At 42.0% G+C, this 18,971-nt stretch overlaps 1 protein-coding gene across 4 annotated transcripts in view; it reads right to left on the bottom strand.

Moving 5' to 3' along the window:
* Positions 1-18,971, bottom strand: part of cep112 (centrosomal protein 112) — a 105,370-nt gene that overhangs the window by 52,357 nt on the left and 34,042 nt on the right. For all 4 annotated transcript variants that reach the window (XM_004071678.5, XM_078951578.1, XM_020705326.3 and 1 more), the window contains exons 10-16: positions 17,671-17,814; positions 13,891-14,045; positions 13,527-13,656; positions 13,321-13,413; positions 12,642-12,701; positions 11,645-11,724; positions 1,022-1,157 (exon numbers count right to left, since the gene is read on the bottom strand). In XM_004071678.5, coding sequence (XP_004071726.1) covers positions 1,022-1,157; positions 11,645-11,724; positions 12,642-12,701; positions 13,321-13,413; positions 13,527-13,656; positions 13,891-14,045; positions 17,671-17,814 — 798 coding nt within the window. The remainder of the gene's footprint in view (positions 1-1,021; positions 1,158-11,644; positions 11,725-12,641; positions 12,702-13,320; positions 13,414-13,526; positions 13,657-13,890; positions 14,046-17,670; positions 17,815-18,971) is intronic.

The following is an 18,971-nucleotide window of genomic DNA, read 5'->3' on the forward strand; positions in this document are numbered from 1 at the left end:
GGATTCCATACATTTATCCAAATACTCACAAGGCAGTGATTATACTTTTCAAGTGTTCTGGATGTTCTATATGGTGCAACATTATTCGAATGTCAAAGAACATCCGATTCCATAGAGCTTCAATGCATGCAGCATAATTCATTCAGTCTTTTGTGGGTATAAAAACATTTATAATTCATTCCAGGGAAATAAAGTTGCTTTGTTTACCCATAAATGTCCCCGACTCCCACACAAACTCACTTTCTCACACACTACATGCCCTTAACACTCTGATGAAGTGATTTTTCTTTTTTATATAAAAGGGTAAAGCTAGCTAATCTCTAACTACAGCCCTTAAAGGCCTTAAGGACCACACATTGTGCAGCCTTGTCAATAAAGAGGGCATGGAGCATAGCTAAACTTGCTCAGCAGAAAGTGCCCATAGCAAAACAGTTATAAGACTCGATTGCAAAATGTAAAGCCGAGCATATAATGATCAAAACTACCAGCAAACGGCAGCCCACGCAGTGTGGAGGGCCAATTGTCAGACGGGCCCCATGTACCAATTAGTCTAACAGCTTATTGTGCGTGACCCATTCTCCATCAGAACCTGAGCAGCCCACAACACACCCACTTGCAAAGAGTCAGGTCAAAATGTGATGGGGTAGGAGATTGTTTCACTAGCCTAATGATCATTATACATTTTGTGATTTATTTGGGCAGACTGAATGACTGAATGGCTGGAGGGCGATAACATTCTTGGCTTCTTCACGTTGACTTTGCAGAGCAAGAACTGTTTAAAGGTTTAACTAGTTAAAAGTCTCAGGAAAAAATCAGTTTTTACAGGCCAACTGTGGTGTAATTGTGTAAATGGAGGAGGCATATGCATTGCACATGGCTAATGTGCAAAAACAATCCCTGACAAAGAAAAGACAAATGAACATTTCTTGGTTCTTCATATTCCAAATGTGACTTTAATTCCACTACGGTAATTATTATATTAGGCATTTGTGGAGGTCTTGGTTGGATGTGTGTATCAAACCTGGAGTTTCATCTCAGTGTAGACCTTTTCAGAGCTGAGCTCCACCTGTTTCTTGAACTGCTCCATTGCTCTATCTGCCTGCTGGATCTGCTGCCTTTGGCTCTCTCTTGCTCTGTCCAGCTGGCTCTCCATCTCCCTTCAAAACAAAGTGCAAGTGGAAATTTTTGCAGTGTAAAGTATCCAAAGAAATAAAAATTGCAGAAAATTTTAGGTAAAGATTGTTGAGACAAAGTTAGAATATGTTTCTGCACACATTATGCGTGCAGAAACATATTTCAAGATGCTTATTAGTAAGCATCTTATTACTAAACTACAATGCTTTAGTTCTTCCTCTATCATATATTCCACTTGTAACTGACAGTTTTATGTGTTTACTTTTTCAAGAAAAGTAAGACATATTTACACAAGTTACTGAAGTATTAATGTATTGCCCAAGCTGTGCACCTTATTTGTTTGTGTTTGTGTGTCGTGCTGGAATGATGCTGCTACTGCTGCCAAATGTCAGGCCATAAAGTTGCAGGTGGAGAAGATTGACATGCATACTGAACTGTCAGAGCCCAGCCACAACGTCAGATACAGCACAACTGAGCAGCTGTCAAACTCAACACATGTGGGCTGGCTGAAGGACAGGGGTGCGCTGGGGTGGCAGGGTGGAGGCTAGAGAGAATGACAAAGGTAGAGGTAGAGTATGGGAAAATTCCTGTAGATCACTTCCAGATTTCCATCCGGCCTCTCCACATTTGTTGGTTTAGAAGGGTGGGGGTGGTCTGATGCTGGGACAGCAGACATGGTGCATCCACAACTAATCAGTTAGCCACAAGGCTGGTATGCTCATATTAGGGCCTGAGAGCAATTTGAACCCATAAATTAAACTCAATTTATGGTTCATATGTAACCTTTTTGCTGTGGGCTGTCAGGTCACCCCCCTGTAAATCTGCAGTACATGTTTACAAGTGACTCATCATGAATCAATCGGATTTCACTTTAAATAATTTCTTAGCCAGAGCTAACATAAAGGCGGGAGCTGAGCGAAGCTTGGCACTGCGTTAGGAAAGGCAAAAAAACGGAACACCAACAATCTTTTGATGAACGAGCAAGGAATGGTTTGAAAATAAAACTGCATCCCTAAATGTCTTCTCAGTGCTTGTAAATAGTGGCATGCTAAAGCACATTTCTGCTTGAAATTTAACCTAAATTCCCAAATATGAATTCGGCGTGGGGAGTATTATAGCCAAATAAATGGTAAAGAAATGTTAAATTGCATCACAAAGGGTGGGGCAGGACAAAAGCACTCCTGCCAAGGATGTACCTGGCATTTAATTGTTTGCATGTATTTAGATGCAGGGAGTCTTGTGCATTTGCCTACAAACACTAATTCACATAACTTGCAGTTCAAAGTGAACCATCCCTTCCCATCACGCAAGTGACAGCTTGTAATGTTCAGACACATTGGACTTGACAAATACAAAAAAATACAGGGAAGGAACACTGAGATCAGAAAAAGAAAACAATGCAAGAAAAAACTACAGACAAAAGCAAAGGACTGAAAAAGGAATGTTTTTTCTTTGCTCTTTAAAGCCCTCTTTGTAATTTTGGTTTCTCTCATGTTGGACATCAAACGACAAAGAAGCTGTTTTTATTCTCCCCAAATTCTGTGTTCTCTGTAATTATTAATCAATTATGTGCAACTGCATGCGGGAGTCAGACAGACACAAAAGGATACTTTGAGAAAATGGGATGGAAGAGGAAAGCAAAGAGGAAAGGTTGTGAGCAGCTTTCCAAAAAGACAGCAAGAAAAGAAAACCAACTGGACGCAAAAAGCTTTTTTGGGTTCGGAATCGAGCATGCGTGTTTGTTGATGAGACACGGCCCCAAACTCTTATTTATGAGAGGCAACTTCACTCAGGGACAGCAGTGCTTCTTAGCTGGAGATGAGCTGACCTGCTGGGCTTGTATATGGAAACTGAGACAGAAAAAACAAACTTAAACTATGTGGCAGGCTAAAACTGCTAATATTTTGCACTAAAAGTTGAGGAAGGCAGGTGAGCATATGGCATGAGGAATATCTGAGCATGTGTGTGGTCACTTGAGGGGCAGACAACATGTCACCATCAAAAACAGAGTGATGAGGGTGAGATGAGACGATTCAGGGAGACCGGGCGTGAAGGAACAGAAGAGAGAAAAGGCAGAAAAGGGCGGCTCTTTGGCTTTAAATGGATATCTGGTCAGAAAAGTGGAAATAGAGGAGGCTTAAATTAAAGATGTGCCTTCTCTAAAAAGGAAGTGCTCTCATCCCTCAATCCTAAACGGCTGTTTAAGGGGGAGGAGAGGAGAAAAAGAGTGTTTGTACTTATGAGGGCAAGGGAGCTTCCACTATTCAGCCGCCCGGCAGACAGGAGGACTGCAGAGATGCTGTTTTCTGCTCTAACCGCACGATGCCACGTGCTGCCATTCTGAGAGTGTCAAGTGATGCATTCACAGGGACGGGACAAAAAAATAAAATAAAACACATTCAGACCTATATACAGTACACAAATGAGTAAACAAAACCAGACGAAACTAAATGCTTATGCAAATACGGCTTTTCATTTTTAAGAATTGTATGGGCAGATGTGGGTGGAGCAGCACACAGAAATGACTGACAGACTAGAAAGTGCGATTGCATATGGGATGCCTCTGGTATGAAAAGAGGGAGCGCGTTGTGTGTGTGAGCGCGTGCGGCCTGGCGCATCTTCGTTTGTGAGCTCATCCAAACGGAATGATAACGAATCCACAGACACATCAAAGGGGCCTGGGAAAAAAAAAAGAGGGAGCACATAAAAAGAGAAGAAAAAAAATGCAAAACTGAAATATTCAGCGCCCTCTGAAGAAAAAATATAACAGGCTTGGTTTTCATCCCAATCCCCAGAGAAGGAGAAAAGGAGAGAAATAAGAAAGAAACAGAACAAGAATAAAAGACAGACCACAAATAAGTGAACACAAAAGAGAGACAGCACAAGGGCAAGAAAACATTAAAGACAGAAAAGCTAGAAGAAAAAAAAAAGAGTATAGAGAACAGAGCATTATTGAGCTGGATGGCTTGAAAACTGCTTACAAATGTGGCCTGTTTGTGAGAAACTGTTCCTGTTGCAGCAAGAAACCAAACAGCCAGACATATAACAAAGTTCATCCTTCTAAAAGCATAAATACATACATGCAGTCACATCAGTGATAATCAAACTGTTAAAGGTCAGTAACACTGCTGTCATGAGCCAATTGGTTGTTTATGGTGGGTTACATTCTTTAATTTTTTTAGAAGAAAAGGTTACAAGGTTTGTAAAATCTGAGTCCCAAAAATGAAAACGGTAAGAGATGGTGGATAAAATTCCACCAAATAAATATACCGTATTTTCCGGACTATAAGTCGCCCTTTTTTTCATAGTTTGGCAAGGGGTGCGACTTATACTCCGCAGCGACTTATATCAGAAATAAATTGAGATAAATACATTGTTAACCCTCCTGTTATGTTCATTTGTGAGGAACAGAGATGATGTTCCTGGGTCAATTTAATGTATGAGGTATGTTAAGTGTTAAGAGTATGTCAAGTGACTCAGAGAATCAGCAAACTTTTTTTCTTGAAGGCTAAAAACATAATATTGTATTTTCCAATGATTTCATAGATTCAGAAATGCAATAAAAATGACAATTGTTTCTATAAAATACAGGATGAAAACAGAGTATTAGTTGGCTAATGATGCTTCATGAAAGGAATAAATAAATAAGTTTGAGAAAGAATTACTGTGAAATTATGAGATAAACAGTCTGCTATGATTGTGTCATATGAGGTTGTGAGAGTTATTAGTTCTTGGTCTCAGATTTTGTCAAATAAATTTCCCGTCAAAATGCGACTTATAGTCCAGTGCGACTTATCTGTGTTTTTTTCTACTTTATAATGCATTTTGGGCTGGTGCGACTTATACTCCGGAGCGACTTATAGTCCGGAAAATACGGTAATTGTTTAGATTTTGAATTGGGATCATAATTGTGGAGATTCTTGCCAGTGCAGACTTAAGATTAAAGATAAAAAAACAAAACATCCGGCTTATTTATCTAAAAGGATGATTTTCCCTAAGGAAAACTAAATTTGAGGTATTTTATGCAAATGACCCCCCCCCCCCCCCACTATATTTCGATGGTCTTTTCTAAAATCATGTGTTCATTTTTTTTAAATACAAATTTGAAAAGGTTGCTTATTTTGAAATAATATGAACAGATTTTGTAGTTCTTGCTCCCAAGCTTCTAAAAGTGATGAATTTACTTTAAATCTTGAATTATCCGAGTCCCACTTACATTGTTCAACCTCGTCTTTACAAACAATAGAATGGATTAGAGCTTCCTGGGCCTGTCAATGCCGCTCAGATTGTATTTTTATTTGGATAAGTAGGAGTTGCTGAGTCACTTGTTGCTTCTGTGGCTCTGTACTTTACTATGGGGGGCAGCAAAGTGAGGGGAGCATGGCACATCCCTTTGTTTAGCCAACATCAGAAAATTAAAGATTCAAAATGTGTGAAATTACTTTTGAGAGCAGATTACAGAAAAAAATCCTAACTTTCACTTTTGACAGGAAATTTTAGAATCGACATGTAAACAAGATGATTTCGGTGTTACGGTTTCTGTTTCTTTGCCCTTGTGGTTTGTTTCCTTTTGTTCTGTGATGTTTTGAGTTTCACTTCCTGTTTTATTTTGTAGTATTTCCTGTTTTGTTGTTGTTTCGAGTTTTACCTTGCCCCATCAGTCCTGAGTGTTTCCACCTGTGTCTTGTTGCGTTGTCTGTATTTAAGTCCTGTCTTTCCCTTCCTCCTGTGCTGGTCCATATTGTATTGTTCCCCAGTTTCGAGTATAATGTATTTCGAGTTTTCTAGCCTGCCGTATGCAGTGGTTTTTGTTTTTGTAGTTTTGTTATTATTAAACCGTAAACCGTCCTCCTGCAACCTCCTGCCTCCTCTCCTCTCTGCGCCTGGGTACTTTCCATTCCCCCCGTAACATTATGGACCAGCCCTACCAGTACCCAGCAGAGGGGACCTGTCTCTGGTGGACCCCTGAATGGTCCCAGATCCCCTCCTCTTTTTTCGATGGGAGTCGTCTGGCCGTGAGAGGCGGCCGTCGTCGCAGTCGCCGCCGCCCTTCTCGGCGTCCCGTCGTGGTCCCGGAGGTGGACCTGGAAGCTCCCCAACCCGGTCCTGCGTCCAGGAGGGCGCCTGATGCACCCCAACCTGTTCCGGCTCCGAGGACGGTGCCTGATCCACCACGACCCGTTCCGGCTCCGAGGGCGGTGCCGGACCGACCACGACCCGTTCCGGCTCCGAGGATGCTGCCGGAACCACCACGACCCGTTCCGGCTCCGAGGTGGGTGCCGGACCCACCACGACCCGTTCCGGCTCCGAGGACGCTGCCGGAACCACCACGACCCGTTCCGGCTCCTAGGACGGTGCAGGACCCACCACGACCCCTTCCTGCTCCCAGGAAGCTCCTGGTGAGGGGGATGGCAGACCGGTGGGAACCGGAGACACCTCAACCCCGTCCTGCACCAGACGTCTGGCCCGAGCTCCCTGCACCGGACGTCTGGCCCGAGCCCCCTGCACCGGACGTCTGGCCCGAGCCCCCTGCACCGGACGTCTGGCCCGAGCCCCCTGCACCGGACGTCTGGCCCGAGCCCCCTGCACCGGACGTCTGGCCCGAGCCCCCTGCACCGGACGTCTGGCCCGAGCCGCCCGCCGCGGACCCTGAACCCGAGCCGCCCGCCGCGGACCCTGAACCCGAGCCGCCCGCCGCGGACCCTGAACCCGAGCCGCCCGCCGCGGACCCCGAGCCGCTGCCGCCTGCCGCGGACCCCGAGCCGCTTGCAGCGGACCCTGAACCCGAGCTGCCCGCAGCGGACCCCGAGCCGATGCCGCCTGCCGCGGACCCAGAGCCGCTTGCAGCGGACCCTGAACCCGAACCGCTTGCAGCGGACCCTGAACCCGAGCTGCCCGCCGCGGACCCCGAGCCGCTGCCGCCTGCCGCGGACCCCGAGCCGCTTGCAGCGGACCCTGAACCCGAGCTGCCCGCCGCGGACCCCGAGCCGATGCCGCCCGCCGCGGACCCCGAGCCGATGCCGCCCGCCACGGACCCCGAGCCGATGCCGCCTGCCGCGGACCCTAAACCCGAGCCGCCTGCCGCGGACCCAGAGCCCGAGCCGCCTGCCGCGGACCCAGAGCCCGAGCCGCCTGCCGCGGACCCAGAGCCCGAGCCGCCTGCCGCGGACCCAGAGCCCGAGCCGCCTGCCGCGGACCCAGAGCCCGAGCCGCCTGCCGCGGACCCAGAGCCCGAGCCGCCTGCCGCGGACCCAGAGCCCGAGCCGCCTGCCGCGGACCCAGAGCCCGAGCCGCCTGCCGCGGACCCAGAGCCCGAGCCGCCTGCCGCGGACCCAGAGCCCGAGCCGCCTGCCGCGGACCCCGAACCCAGGCCGCCTGCCGCGGACCCCGAACCCGGGCCGCCTGCCGCGGACCCCGAACCCGGGCCGCCTGCCGTGGACCCCGAGCCGCCAGTTCCTGACTGTGAACCCGAGTCACCAGCCGTTTGCTGGCCGGACCCGCCTCGCCGGACTGAACGGCCTCCCGGCCGCCCCCCGGACCCACCTCGCCGGACTGAACGGCCTCCCGGCCGCCCCCCGGACTCTGCATGTGGCAGTGTGTTCTCTGGACCCCCTCCTCGTGGGCTTCGTTGAGGAACCTCGGTGCGGTTCCTTGAGGGGGGGGTGATGTTACGGTTTCTGTTTCTTTGCCCTTGTGGTTTGTTTCCTTTTGTTCTGTGATGTTTTGAGTTTCACTTCCTGTTTTATTTTGTAGTATTTCCTGTTTTGTTGTTGTTTCGAGTTTTACCTTGCCCCATCAGTCCTGAGTGTTTCCACCTGTGTCTTGTTGCTTTGTCTGTATTTAAGTCCTGTCTTTCCCTTCCTCCTGTGCTGGTCCATATTGTATTGTTCCCCAGTTTCGAGTATAATGTATTTCGAGTTTTCTAGCCTGCCGTATGCAGTGGTTTTTGTTTTTGTAGTTTTGTTATTATTAAACCGTAAACCGTCCTCCTGCAACCTCCTGCCTCCTCTCCTCTCTGCGCCTGGGTACTTTCCATTCCCCCCGTAACATTCGGTGTCACAAAAGGAACAGTAAAACTTGTTTAACGGAAAATCAGCCATTTTAATAAACATTTTTTGATGCTGAAATGGAGAAAATATGCAGGCAGGAAGATAAATTCACTTGTAATGAGCTTTAGATCAGAGTTCCTAATCTTCTCCCTGCATTGAAATGTTATTTGGCTTCATGAGTTATGCAGGATGCAGCATAATATGCTAAATCAAGGGCGCAGCACCCTAAAGTAAATATAACGTATTTACATAACACAAACAAATACAGTAGATTAATTAAGCTGTAAGGTTTTTAATGAAAGGCCCCAAAGACAGTCTATCCAGATTGAGCTGTTTTACAGCATCACTAAACAGAGTCTGCTTGGGAATAAAAACCATCTGCCAGGGAATACTAGTAAATACACAAGCCGATGGGAGAATGGTGGTTGGGCTTTACTGGCTTATGTGTGAGCAGTTTGCAGCCAGAGTGGCATTTAAATCCAAATACTTAAAAATATCAACCAGTTCCAAATGAAAAGTGATCTAGCTGCAGCTGATTAATCCAAAGCTGAAACCCCCTCTCATTAAATAAACTGAAATATTTGCTGTGCAATGAATGGGGGAAAAGGAAAAGAGTGAGCTGATGCGTTCATGATGCTGTATTTGAGGCTGTGTGAAGTTCAAAGCAGCTACAGAGTCTATCATGTAGGTCAGCCCACTTGACTTTGAGCTAAGTAAAAGTACATCTTGCAGCTGCTTATGTACTCCAAAAAACTCACAGGAATATTAGATTGAAAAAGAATAAAACAATATGGTGTTTTATTAATTTCCACACTTAATTGCTCTAAATTGTCATTTTGGGGCCAAATCTATCTTTCTCCGCGACCACGTACCTCCCATGGTGCAGTTCTCCTTCACTATGCTATTGCCCTGTAATGATCTGAAGCACACCACAATGAAAGAAGAAGAAAGAAACTTGTTCTCCGTGCAGCTTTGTGGTACTTTCTGTTGTTGTTGCTATAGTAACACAGACCTGGCACTCAATTTAGGCGGTAAAGCCTATTTGCATTGTAAAAACAAGTGTTCTTTTAAATAATATTATTTTTATTAAACATCTCAAGATTACTGGGACCAAGGCTATTGTCTTATATGTAAAACTCTAGTTTTTATGGATCAGAGAGCCCACACGCACATACCAAGGAGTACCTGGCACATGGAAGGTATCTTGAGCAGTTCTACTTGTTTAATTTTATCATCCATCCTCACTCCCACACACATTCACACACACAAATTCACACACCTGCATGCGGGCTTGCTTTGACTTTGAAGTTCTCTTGGATCGCCTTTAAAGGCCTTCAGTGTTGCCACGGCAGCAGGCAGGTAGAAAACATCAAACTGCCTAAAGTGTGCATATGTTTGTGTGTGAGTGTGTGTGTGTGTGTGTGGAGTCTGAGCACTTAATTAGCAAGGAGCCCTCAGGGCCAGTTGGCGTTTCTCAGTATTTAACACTAAATGAGGAAATGACTGGCTTGTTACTGAAGCTAACAATGAGGATAATTTATGCGCCAACGCAACGGTTTGTTGAATTGATGCTTGTTCTCTGTTGGCTGGGCTGACAATGATGGGCAAATATTGAATACACAACTACTAATGTGATGTTTATGCTAAATCTGGGAGAACAGGTTAAAATTAATTGTCATGTTATTCCATGTTGACAAATAACAAAGAAAAAGTCTTCAAGTTTATTTAGTTTCAATCCCATGACAGACTAAATCCTTCTTTCCTTTAAAAAACAAAAGATAAAAACGTTGAGCCAATAATATTTGAGTATTAAAAGAACTGTAAACCGGTCATGTAAATCTCAGTTTCTGTAATGAACAAAATAAGTTTAAAAAAGGATCTAAAAAAAGAAAAGTGAGAATAAGGTCAAATGTAAACTGAAATGATGACTCTACACTCGTGTACCTCACACGAGTTCCATATCTGATGATCGGACAGCTGTGCATTTAAAGTCTGGAATTTATTGATTTTCAACTGAAGAACCTTTTATTAATTACTGGCAAATCAGGATTCCTAAATATAGACTTCCTTATCTTATATCCTTATCTCCTATCTATGAAATAGTCCCACGCTGCATTACACACATACTTTTAAAGGTCCTTGTGGAAATTGTATTAGTCAAGATGACCTAAATTAGTAAAATGTAATATCAATAGTTTATGAAAAAGATCGACCAGTTTTCCTCAAGGAAAAAAAAGAAGTCTTTTTTTCTCTGCACTGAGACTGAAAATGGAAAAATGGAAAAGTTGTCACTTTAAAAGTACTCAAATATGACAATAAATAAATGAGTAAACAAATAAATGGAAGATGGAAGCTGGTTCAGAACAGCTCAAATGGATAGCTCCAATATTGCTCGCCATTTTTGTCGCACGGGTAATGTAAAGTTGGGGGTGTGAGGGGCTGTAAGCTAGCGGAAGAGAGGGTACAGAATAGTCTCACCTGCTGCCTGAGATCCTATCAGCACTATAGTGGTAAATAGAGAACCAGAGCAGATGAGAACAATCTTTTGTGGCCATTATCCATAACACTACCAACTCTGAAAACTCGAATTTCACTGTATTTTTATTTTTTTTCTACTAAATTAAATTGTCTAAGCTTGGATCAAAAAAATAACAGAAAAATTTACCATTATTATACTAAAATATATCATTTATGATATTTGCAGTTTAAAATCTCGAGACATGTTTTTGTGAGTTTCTCTAAACCAAATTCTGAATATTTTTTTTTTATTCCCATTAAGGCAGCTCTATTTAATGAGCTTATATTTCCTGTCTATTCTATAATTTTTCTTCCTTTCTTTTAGTCTCTCCAACTGCCAATCCAAAGTCTAGAAAATACAATGCATTTAGGTTTCTTCAAAACTTCAAAACTTGGGGCGCGTGCAAAGCTCTGATCTGTAGAAATACCGCTATCGTTTCTCTCAGTTTAAAAAAAAAAAAAAAAAGGATCAAAGGAAGTGTGCAAGAGTTGGCTTGTTAAAAATCAAACTCCACCTTAAATCAGAATTCCTCCTCACTGTTCAGAATGATCAAAGAAAGATGTCAGCGGTTAAACAATTCTCTAATAAAGCCAGAAGTTTCAAAGTTAAGACAGAATCTGTAATTATATCTGTAAAATAAATATTTTGGTGTGTTTCAGGGCCGAAAAGGCCATGTTTTAGAGTGGAATACATAAGAGTTGAACATTTGTCAAAACAAAAAATCTGTCAAATAAATCAAGGCACTGTGTTGATATCAGTTTGTGATCATAGTTGGTTCCATTTTGTCATTTGCATAAACACTCGTACACAAACTTGTGTAAATGCCTAACTGCATTCCATTACACTTAACTTCAAACATCTGCAATGTCACAACTATAAGACAAACAGTTGAACATAGACCTAAGTTTTGGCTATTTTGTTATTTATGGTTTAGTTTTTGTACCTCAATGATTCCTCTAGTTTGGCTATCTTCCTGTTGGCCTCCATTTTCTCCTTCTCTGCCTCCGCCTGAATTGCAGATACCTATGGAACAGAACATTTCAAAGGAAATAAGCAAAACGTGTAACTGCTAGAAAGCAGAAACTGCCCCACGTTGAGTTAAAAATTCCTTTTGAGTGACATCATTTCTTTCTTCTCCAATAACTGCTTCAAAAGCGCCTATCTGAAAGCTAAAAAGGCTCTCCCAATGTAAACCTATGGCAGCCATATGTACCGCTGCACATTCTTCTTCATGTTTTAGCTCAGCCATCCAAAGGAAAGGAATTCTTTAAAGACCCAAACAGAAAATGAGCAACAGACTTTCCTTCTTCCTTTGTTTTCATTCAGGCTCTTTGCAAGAAGAAAGATCGTAGAAGAGAAAGGTATGGAAAACACAGACTGATTAAAAAGAAAAGAATAAGAAACAGACTTTGAAACCAAAGTCTACTGAAGCAAGCTTAATTTAAAGTCTCCTAAACCCGGAATACAGAGTGCACAGGTCTGCTAAGTTTTTGCAGGTGTATCAGTTAAAGAGGCCAGAGAACGATGGGCTGCGAGCAACGCTTCACATTGCAGAATGTGGCACTTTGAAGACGACCCAGGTGCAGAGCAGTCTTTAAACCTGATCTTTGCCTAAGAAGTTATTGAAACTGGTCTGGTCCAGCTCAGATTAATTAACAATGGCCTCTGTGCTCTGCGTTTTATGACCGCTATATGACTTGAAAGAGACGCTCCCTCAAAGTATGGTGCAATTAAGCATAAGCCCAGCTACACTTAAAGGACAGTGGATACCCCAGAAACAATAAAGTTCCTCAGTTTCCAAGCACTTCTCTCTGAAATTACAATCTCCTTCCTCTCTGTTCAGGTCTGCATCTATTAGCATAATTGTGCAGTCCCAAACTTTGATGTCCACCTGGTCTGAACTGCTGTTTCGGTGTTGTTTTCAGGGTAGGTGGTTTTACCTTCTTCTCACAGTTGACCTGCAGTTCAGTTTTCTCCTGTTGAAACTTCATTTCTTGATCCTGAAAAGAAACAGAATCATTTGCTGTGGAGCAGGAAACACAGACTACAGTTTGTGTTTGGATTTACCCCTTTCAAAGTAAACATGTTTGTTATGAAATTCCGCACACATTGCTGAAAACGTGCCTGAAGGCGCATTTCTGGCTTTTGCGTTCAAAACCCTGGCATTCGCTCGGAATTACACACATTTTTAAGACCGTTTTTGATCTCTACGTACAAAATGCGCAGCCAATAAACCTGCTTTGACAAGTAAACCAATTGAAACTTTGAACAATCAGGGACTCCGATTTGGTGGTGATGTATGGATGGCGTCCCTTTTAACTCACTGAAGTGCCAACCATTTGAAAAATGATCATGGAGGAGAAATTCAAACTTGCAGTTTTTGCCTGGGTGGAATGATACAACACCAAGTCTTTTATATATTGGAATAAAAAAAAGCCTGAGGAAAGATTTGCACCACTATGACATTTTGAACCAAGCCTCCTCTAACTGTAGGTGGTGGACATGTGCCATTAAACAGTATAAAGGGAACAGTGTGTTCTTGTCCAGTGTGTTCAAGAACCCGGGTTTAGCGCGTCACGTGCCCGGTGTTAACGTAGCTTTTGACCTCCCAGTTCATACCCTGACTTGTTGGAGTCTTCGATATTCAGTGTCTTGAAGCTGATGTTTCATCTGGGCCACAATCTTCTCAAAGTCTTCTATCACCTCAGCAGACTGCAAGGACAGGAAACGCAGAATAAAAGCTGCGTTTTGCACAAATCATCTGTACATTTAGGTAAATAACTGATTGAGTTGTGAAGATGCAGTATGAACTAAGCAGTATGAACCTTCGCAGCAGACAGATCATGCTCCTGATGCAAGTGGCTTATATCAGTCTCGTGCTTGGCTTCAAGCTTTAGAATGAACTCATCGTGCTGCTCACTCTGCTGCTCCTTCTCCTTCTGAAGCGCCATAATCCTGCACACAGTTAAATGTTTTATTGGTGCTACAGCGATTTCCTCATACACACTCAGCAGTTCCTACTCAAGAAAGCCTTTTTTCTGCATTGCATGAACTCCAATAAAATGTCTTTTGAAGAAATGGCTCAGGTTTTTTGCAGAACCATTTTGAAACACAATTATAATTAATGAGTCTGTTATTGAAAGTTTCTTTTTAGTCCACAAGATTCCTGTGTTTCAAAAAGCTCCATACCTTCTGTTAGCTTCCTGAAGCTCAGTGCTGAGAGATGCCACATGGATCTCCAACTGGGCTTTCTCTTTTGCAACTTTCTGGCGCAGAGTGTTGCATTTCTCCACCTCCACCGACTGTTGCTTTACTCGTAGCTCCAGCTCAAAAACCTTTTGTTCCTGTACCACAAGAATTCACATATTACTGAATAAGACTGGTTGAGCTAATTCAAGATAAAAAAAGCCAACTACCATAAAAAATTGTGTTTTGGATGTTTTCTCATGAAAAAGGGTGTATATAAAGAAAATGTAGCTTAAAATTGCATTTTTAAGTATTTCTATATTTAAATCGTTGTGAATCAGATGCAGATGGAAAATAATCATTTATGTCACAGAAAATGCACTGGGTGGGCCACAAGTTCCCTGCTCTGCTCCATTCTGATGCCTCCACTTGTAGACGACTAGATCCACGTACGTCTTTGTTTTCCTCTTCTGAGCTGACATCTGGCTTAAAACTGAACAGCTGGATATCTCGGTAATTGCTTGCCATTTTTGTTGCACCAGTAATGTTAAGTTGGGCGTGAGAGGGGATGTAATCTAGCAGGAGAGGGTGTAAACAGATGGATGATGGGAAGTGGAAGCGGGCTTACCCCACACCAACAGCCCTGCCCAAAATTCATTCAATTTCTGAGGAACTCCTGCAATGTCCTAGAAAACGACTTAGGTTTTTGATTTTGCCTAAAACCGGCATAATCATAATTAAAAGAACGCTTCAAAAATAGATTGACATGATTAGAGTGGGAGTTTAAAGTGTCAGGAGACTTAAACAAAAAGAAAAAAGGTTTTAGCTTTGGCAACATGAGATAGAAAGGAAACATTTAACCTCAAGTGGGGCTTTATTATAACCTTTTAACAATTCCATTGAATTGTTAAAAGAAAAACATATATAAGTGTGATTTAAATATTTAAAACTGCTCTTTTTAATCAAATCTTTATTTGCCCCCATATTGATAAAAACAAACATGTCATGTAGTAAACATTTTTAAAGTTCTGATGATCAAAATATTTAAAAATAGAGGTTTTCTGCAGACTGTCCCCCAATGTGTGTTATTGTGTGAGTGCATATAGACGGGCAAAGAATGAAGCACAGGCAGGTTGATAAAGGCGATGATAGGGTGCCGATAAAAGATGGAGCAGGTTAGCTGATCTGGATGATGACAGGGGATGGTGATGACAGAAGGCGGAATGACTGTGGAGATGGGAAAGGAGCTCCTGAAAAAGCCTAAGAAGAGCAGTGCCTCTGGAAGCTGGGGCGGGAGCTGCTCCTCTTTGTGCCGGCGGGGAAGGCGTTAAAGAAAGGAACAAGGGGCTTGTGTTGGCCTGGGACGCGTGCTGACACTTGGCTCTCTGGCAGGAGATAAGAAGAGTCACCTCGACATACTGAGGCCTGGGTGCACCTGGACACAGTCGGTGGGGGCAAATTTTGTCCACTAATTAGGTGTTTGAGAAGGAAAATTAGCTGGTGTGAAGTGCAGAGAATGTAAGCTATATTATGAAATCTGCTCTCTTTGACAGGCTTAGTGATAAAGCCTTTGAAGTTTTACCAATGAAGTCATAACTATGATGAATCCCCCTTCGAAGTTTTTCTATTGGGACTTAGGCCAGCTACTGGAAAGCAGCCTGCATCAACAGTCTTCTCCAGAGGCTTGACAAGCTGTGTGTGTGAATGTATAATGTAAATAAGATTCTGGTATCTAGCAAGTTGACTTTAACACTGGATAGACAAACAACCTTTACTTTGTGATATTTACTGATAAGGAAATAGTCCAATTGATGTAGTAGTCTACAAAGAAAAACAAATGATTGACTATAGATAGTCCAATGAAAAGAACAAAAAAAACACAAATCTGGCGTTTAGATATCTACTATTTCCAAAAACTATTAAAGGAGTGTTTTTAATAATTTTAAATAAAGTAACCTCAATATGTCATATTATCAGACATCAAAAGGAGCCTTTATGTTTAAACAGGGGCTTTTCTGACAACTGTCTGGACTTTTGAATTGTCCATTTTCAATATTTTTACACTTTAGTCCCTACATATCTGGAAAAAAAAGAAAAACATACTTATAAGAAAAAACATTTGTTTATTAAAATATAGATGAATAAGATCCTCTGAGAACACACTTTGTACTGACGTATGAACTTCTGTCAGGAACTCAACTGGTGGATCCATGCTTGTGTGATGTGATGGAACACATTGTCAAAATTGCATAAAGTCTCTAAAGGTCTTGTGAGGGTTTGGAGATGATTGCCATGCATGGATATTTTAAAGCTACCCCCTCAAAAAATAAAAAAAATTAAAACATAAATTACTCTTTAGGATTGAGATTATATCTGAACAGTTGGCCTAAAAGGGAAGGGAGGAATTGAATCTTGTAATCTTCTGCATGTTTGTACAACAGTCTAATTCACTTGAAGAAGACAACAGCCTCCAATGGTTGAGGCTTAGGACTTGCCTCTCTTTTTATTTCAAAAATGGCCTCTCCACAGTCCAGTGTTTGATGGCTCTGCTGTATAGTCTTGTTGACAGATTAAGACCAGAGGCAATGTACTGTATGCACCATGTGACTTCTATGGAAAATCTCAAATGCACATCTTGATAACAAAGCTATTTTTAACATTTGACCAACCAATGCTGTCGATGAACCCCAGTAATGAAATGTGCACAATCCTATTAGAGACCAGAGTCTTTTCATTTAACATCAAAGACACAGCAGTGTGTATGTGAGAGCACAAATCCTTAAGCACAACCACAGCCATGAGTACGATTTAGCACAGGCTTGGATCAAAGACCTGTATAGAGATGACACACATATGATAGTGCCGTCATTCTCACCCTGAGGTTAGAAGATGCCTCCTTTCATTTTAGCCGTGGAATCATATGGGTCACTGTTTTATCATTAGATGTGTGACTGATGTATTTTTGGAGCTAAACAAAGCAGGACTTGGAAGCACAAGCACACACAAAGACTCCTCGAATCTGCTCCATGAAAGTGGGATGATGAGAAAATAAAATCATTTTTAAACATCACACTGGCTTCCAATACAACAAAAATATAAAAAAGTATTCCAACATGGGAAGAGAACTTACATGTAACATTTACATGTTGCAAAAAAGTATGAAACTGCTAAATAAGGAAACAAAAAGGTAAAGGAGAACATGAGTGTTTCATTAAAACTGTTTAATAAAGAAATATATTTTCATCATGGATACTATTATCATGAAACTTACTTAATCATGTATGCCTGATGTGTTTCTTTAAAGACCCACTCTGATGAAAACTGTGTTTATGGTATTATAACATGCTCTTGTTGTGTTTTTTCTGATGATGGAGGACCCATCTCAAGTTTGTTAGAGAGCATTTGTATGATCCAGAAGAGGATTGGGAGAATGTCATCTGGTCACATGAAACCATTTCTGAGTTTTGGGTTGATTTTCATATCGTTGTAAATCTGGAGCCGTTTTATAAAGATTGTATTTGTGACGTATAAAACACGCTATAACACCTATAAGGATCATGCACAAAATCCCAAACTGGTTTTGGGAAAGAAAGAAAAAAACACAAATTTACAGATTTAGGTTAACAAACAAAAATATTCCAACAATTTACTTTGCAAATTTCATTTGTAGCCTAATTTAATATAAATGTATTAAATAATTTGAAATGCAGTAAATAAAAATGAAGACACACACAAATATAAATATGGATTTATGTGTTGCATATGTGTTTTTTATGAACTCACGGTGGTTTGGGACCGAGTATTGTACTCTTTCTCCATCTTAGCAAGTCTGGCATTGGTGTCATCAAGCAGCTCCTGAATACTTTGTGTGTGTTTCTTCTGTAGGAGAAACTTCTCCTGTTCCACCTCTGACACAGCAGCATGCAGCTGGCAGGAAAAAGGAGAGCACAACAGTTAACCTGGAACTATTTGAGATTTTACTTCACTTTTGGACCCATAGTCGCAATTTTAGTAACACACCATGGGTAACTGAGTTCTTTGTACTGAGTACACAATACTACAGTGAAAAAAGATTGTAAACCAATGAACAGATGAAGACGTCTGTTTATATAAGATATCTGTCTCAAACACATAATGGTGCAGCCCTCAGGTTACAGTTCAGAGCAGCATTTTCTCTGCGATCTGAAAGCTTTGATGGAAATCAAGATGCACCTGAGGCCCAGTGAGTTTTTCAGTGCCATTCACGTTTAAAGGAACACAAAGAAAATAAGGGGGCAAAGCAGACTACTGAGAAAGAGGAGAATCTCTCAGTGCTATTGTGATGGAAATTTGTCAGCAGACCAAACATTGAAGAACTGATGAGAAATCACGTTTAGTTCAAAAAGACAAAAGGAGCCTGTGGGAATGGACCACATGTTAAAAAAAAAGGATAATGGATAATAAAAAGGATAAATTTCAAGAAATCCCAACTTTCAAAAGTATACTAAGAAAAACCTGAAAATGCTGAAGTTCTGCTTCCATAATGGAGAAGCTATGGAGTTAGCATTGTCTGGTTTTTCTGGGAATGTCTCTGGGCACATATGCTGCTCTAAAACCAGTACATACCTTTTAGCAGTGATGTTTACTTCACAGATGTAAAAGCTACCTATTCTATAAACACTAATGCACTCCCAAACCATCCCAGATGTAGGCTTTTGAACTGGCTTTGATAACAAACCAGAAGAGCTTCATCCTTTTAGTTTTCTGCTATATAGAATTTGTGTTCAGCTGTCTATAACAGTTTACTCACCATTTCAACAACGTTACTCCAAAGAATGCAGCACTGTTATTAGAGCAGTTTTTTTTTTTGCATGTCTGAATTTAAAGTTTTTTTGTGAATAGCAAGCCTGCAGAGGTGTCCAGAAATGTCTAAGGGCTCCTACTGCAACTTTCATTCTAAAATCCTGTCAGGTTGAAATGCAGTGGGTCTAGAGTCTCATTTCACCCGTCCAAGAAAGGTTTCACGGCTTACCGTAGGCTTAGAGATTTCAATGTGCTCTGAATTTTTTATTATGAAAATATGTTGCTTATTTATGTCCTACAAA

The sequence above is a fragment of the Oryzias latipes genome, chromosome 8 (assembly GCF_053564925.1).
Source record: "Oryzias latipes strain Hd-rR chromosome 8, Olatipes_Hd-rR_3.1".
Lineage (NCBI taxonomy): Eukaryota > Metazoa > Chordata > Actinopteri > Beloniformes > Adrianichthyidae > Oryzias > Oryzias latipes.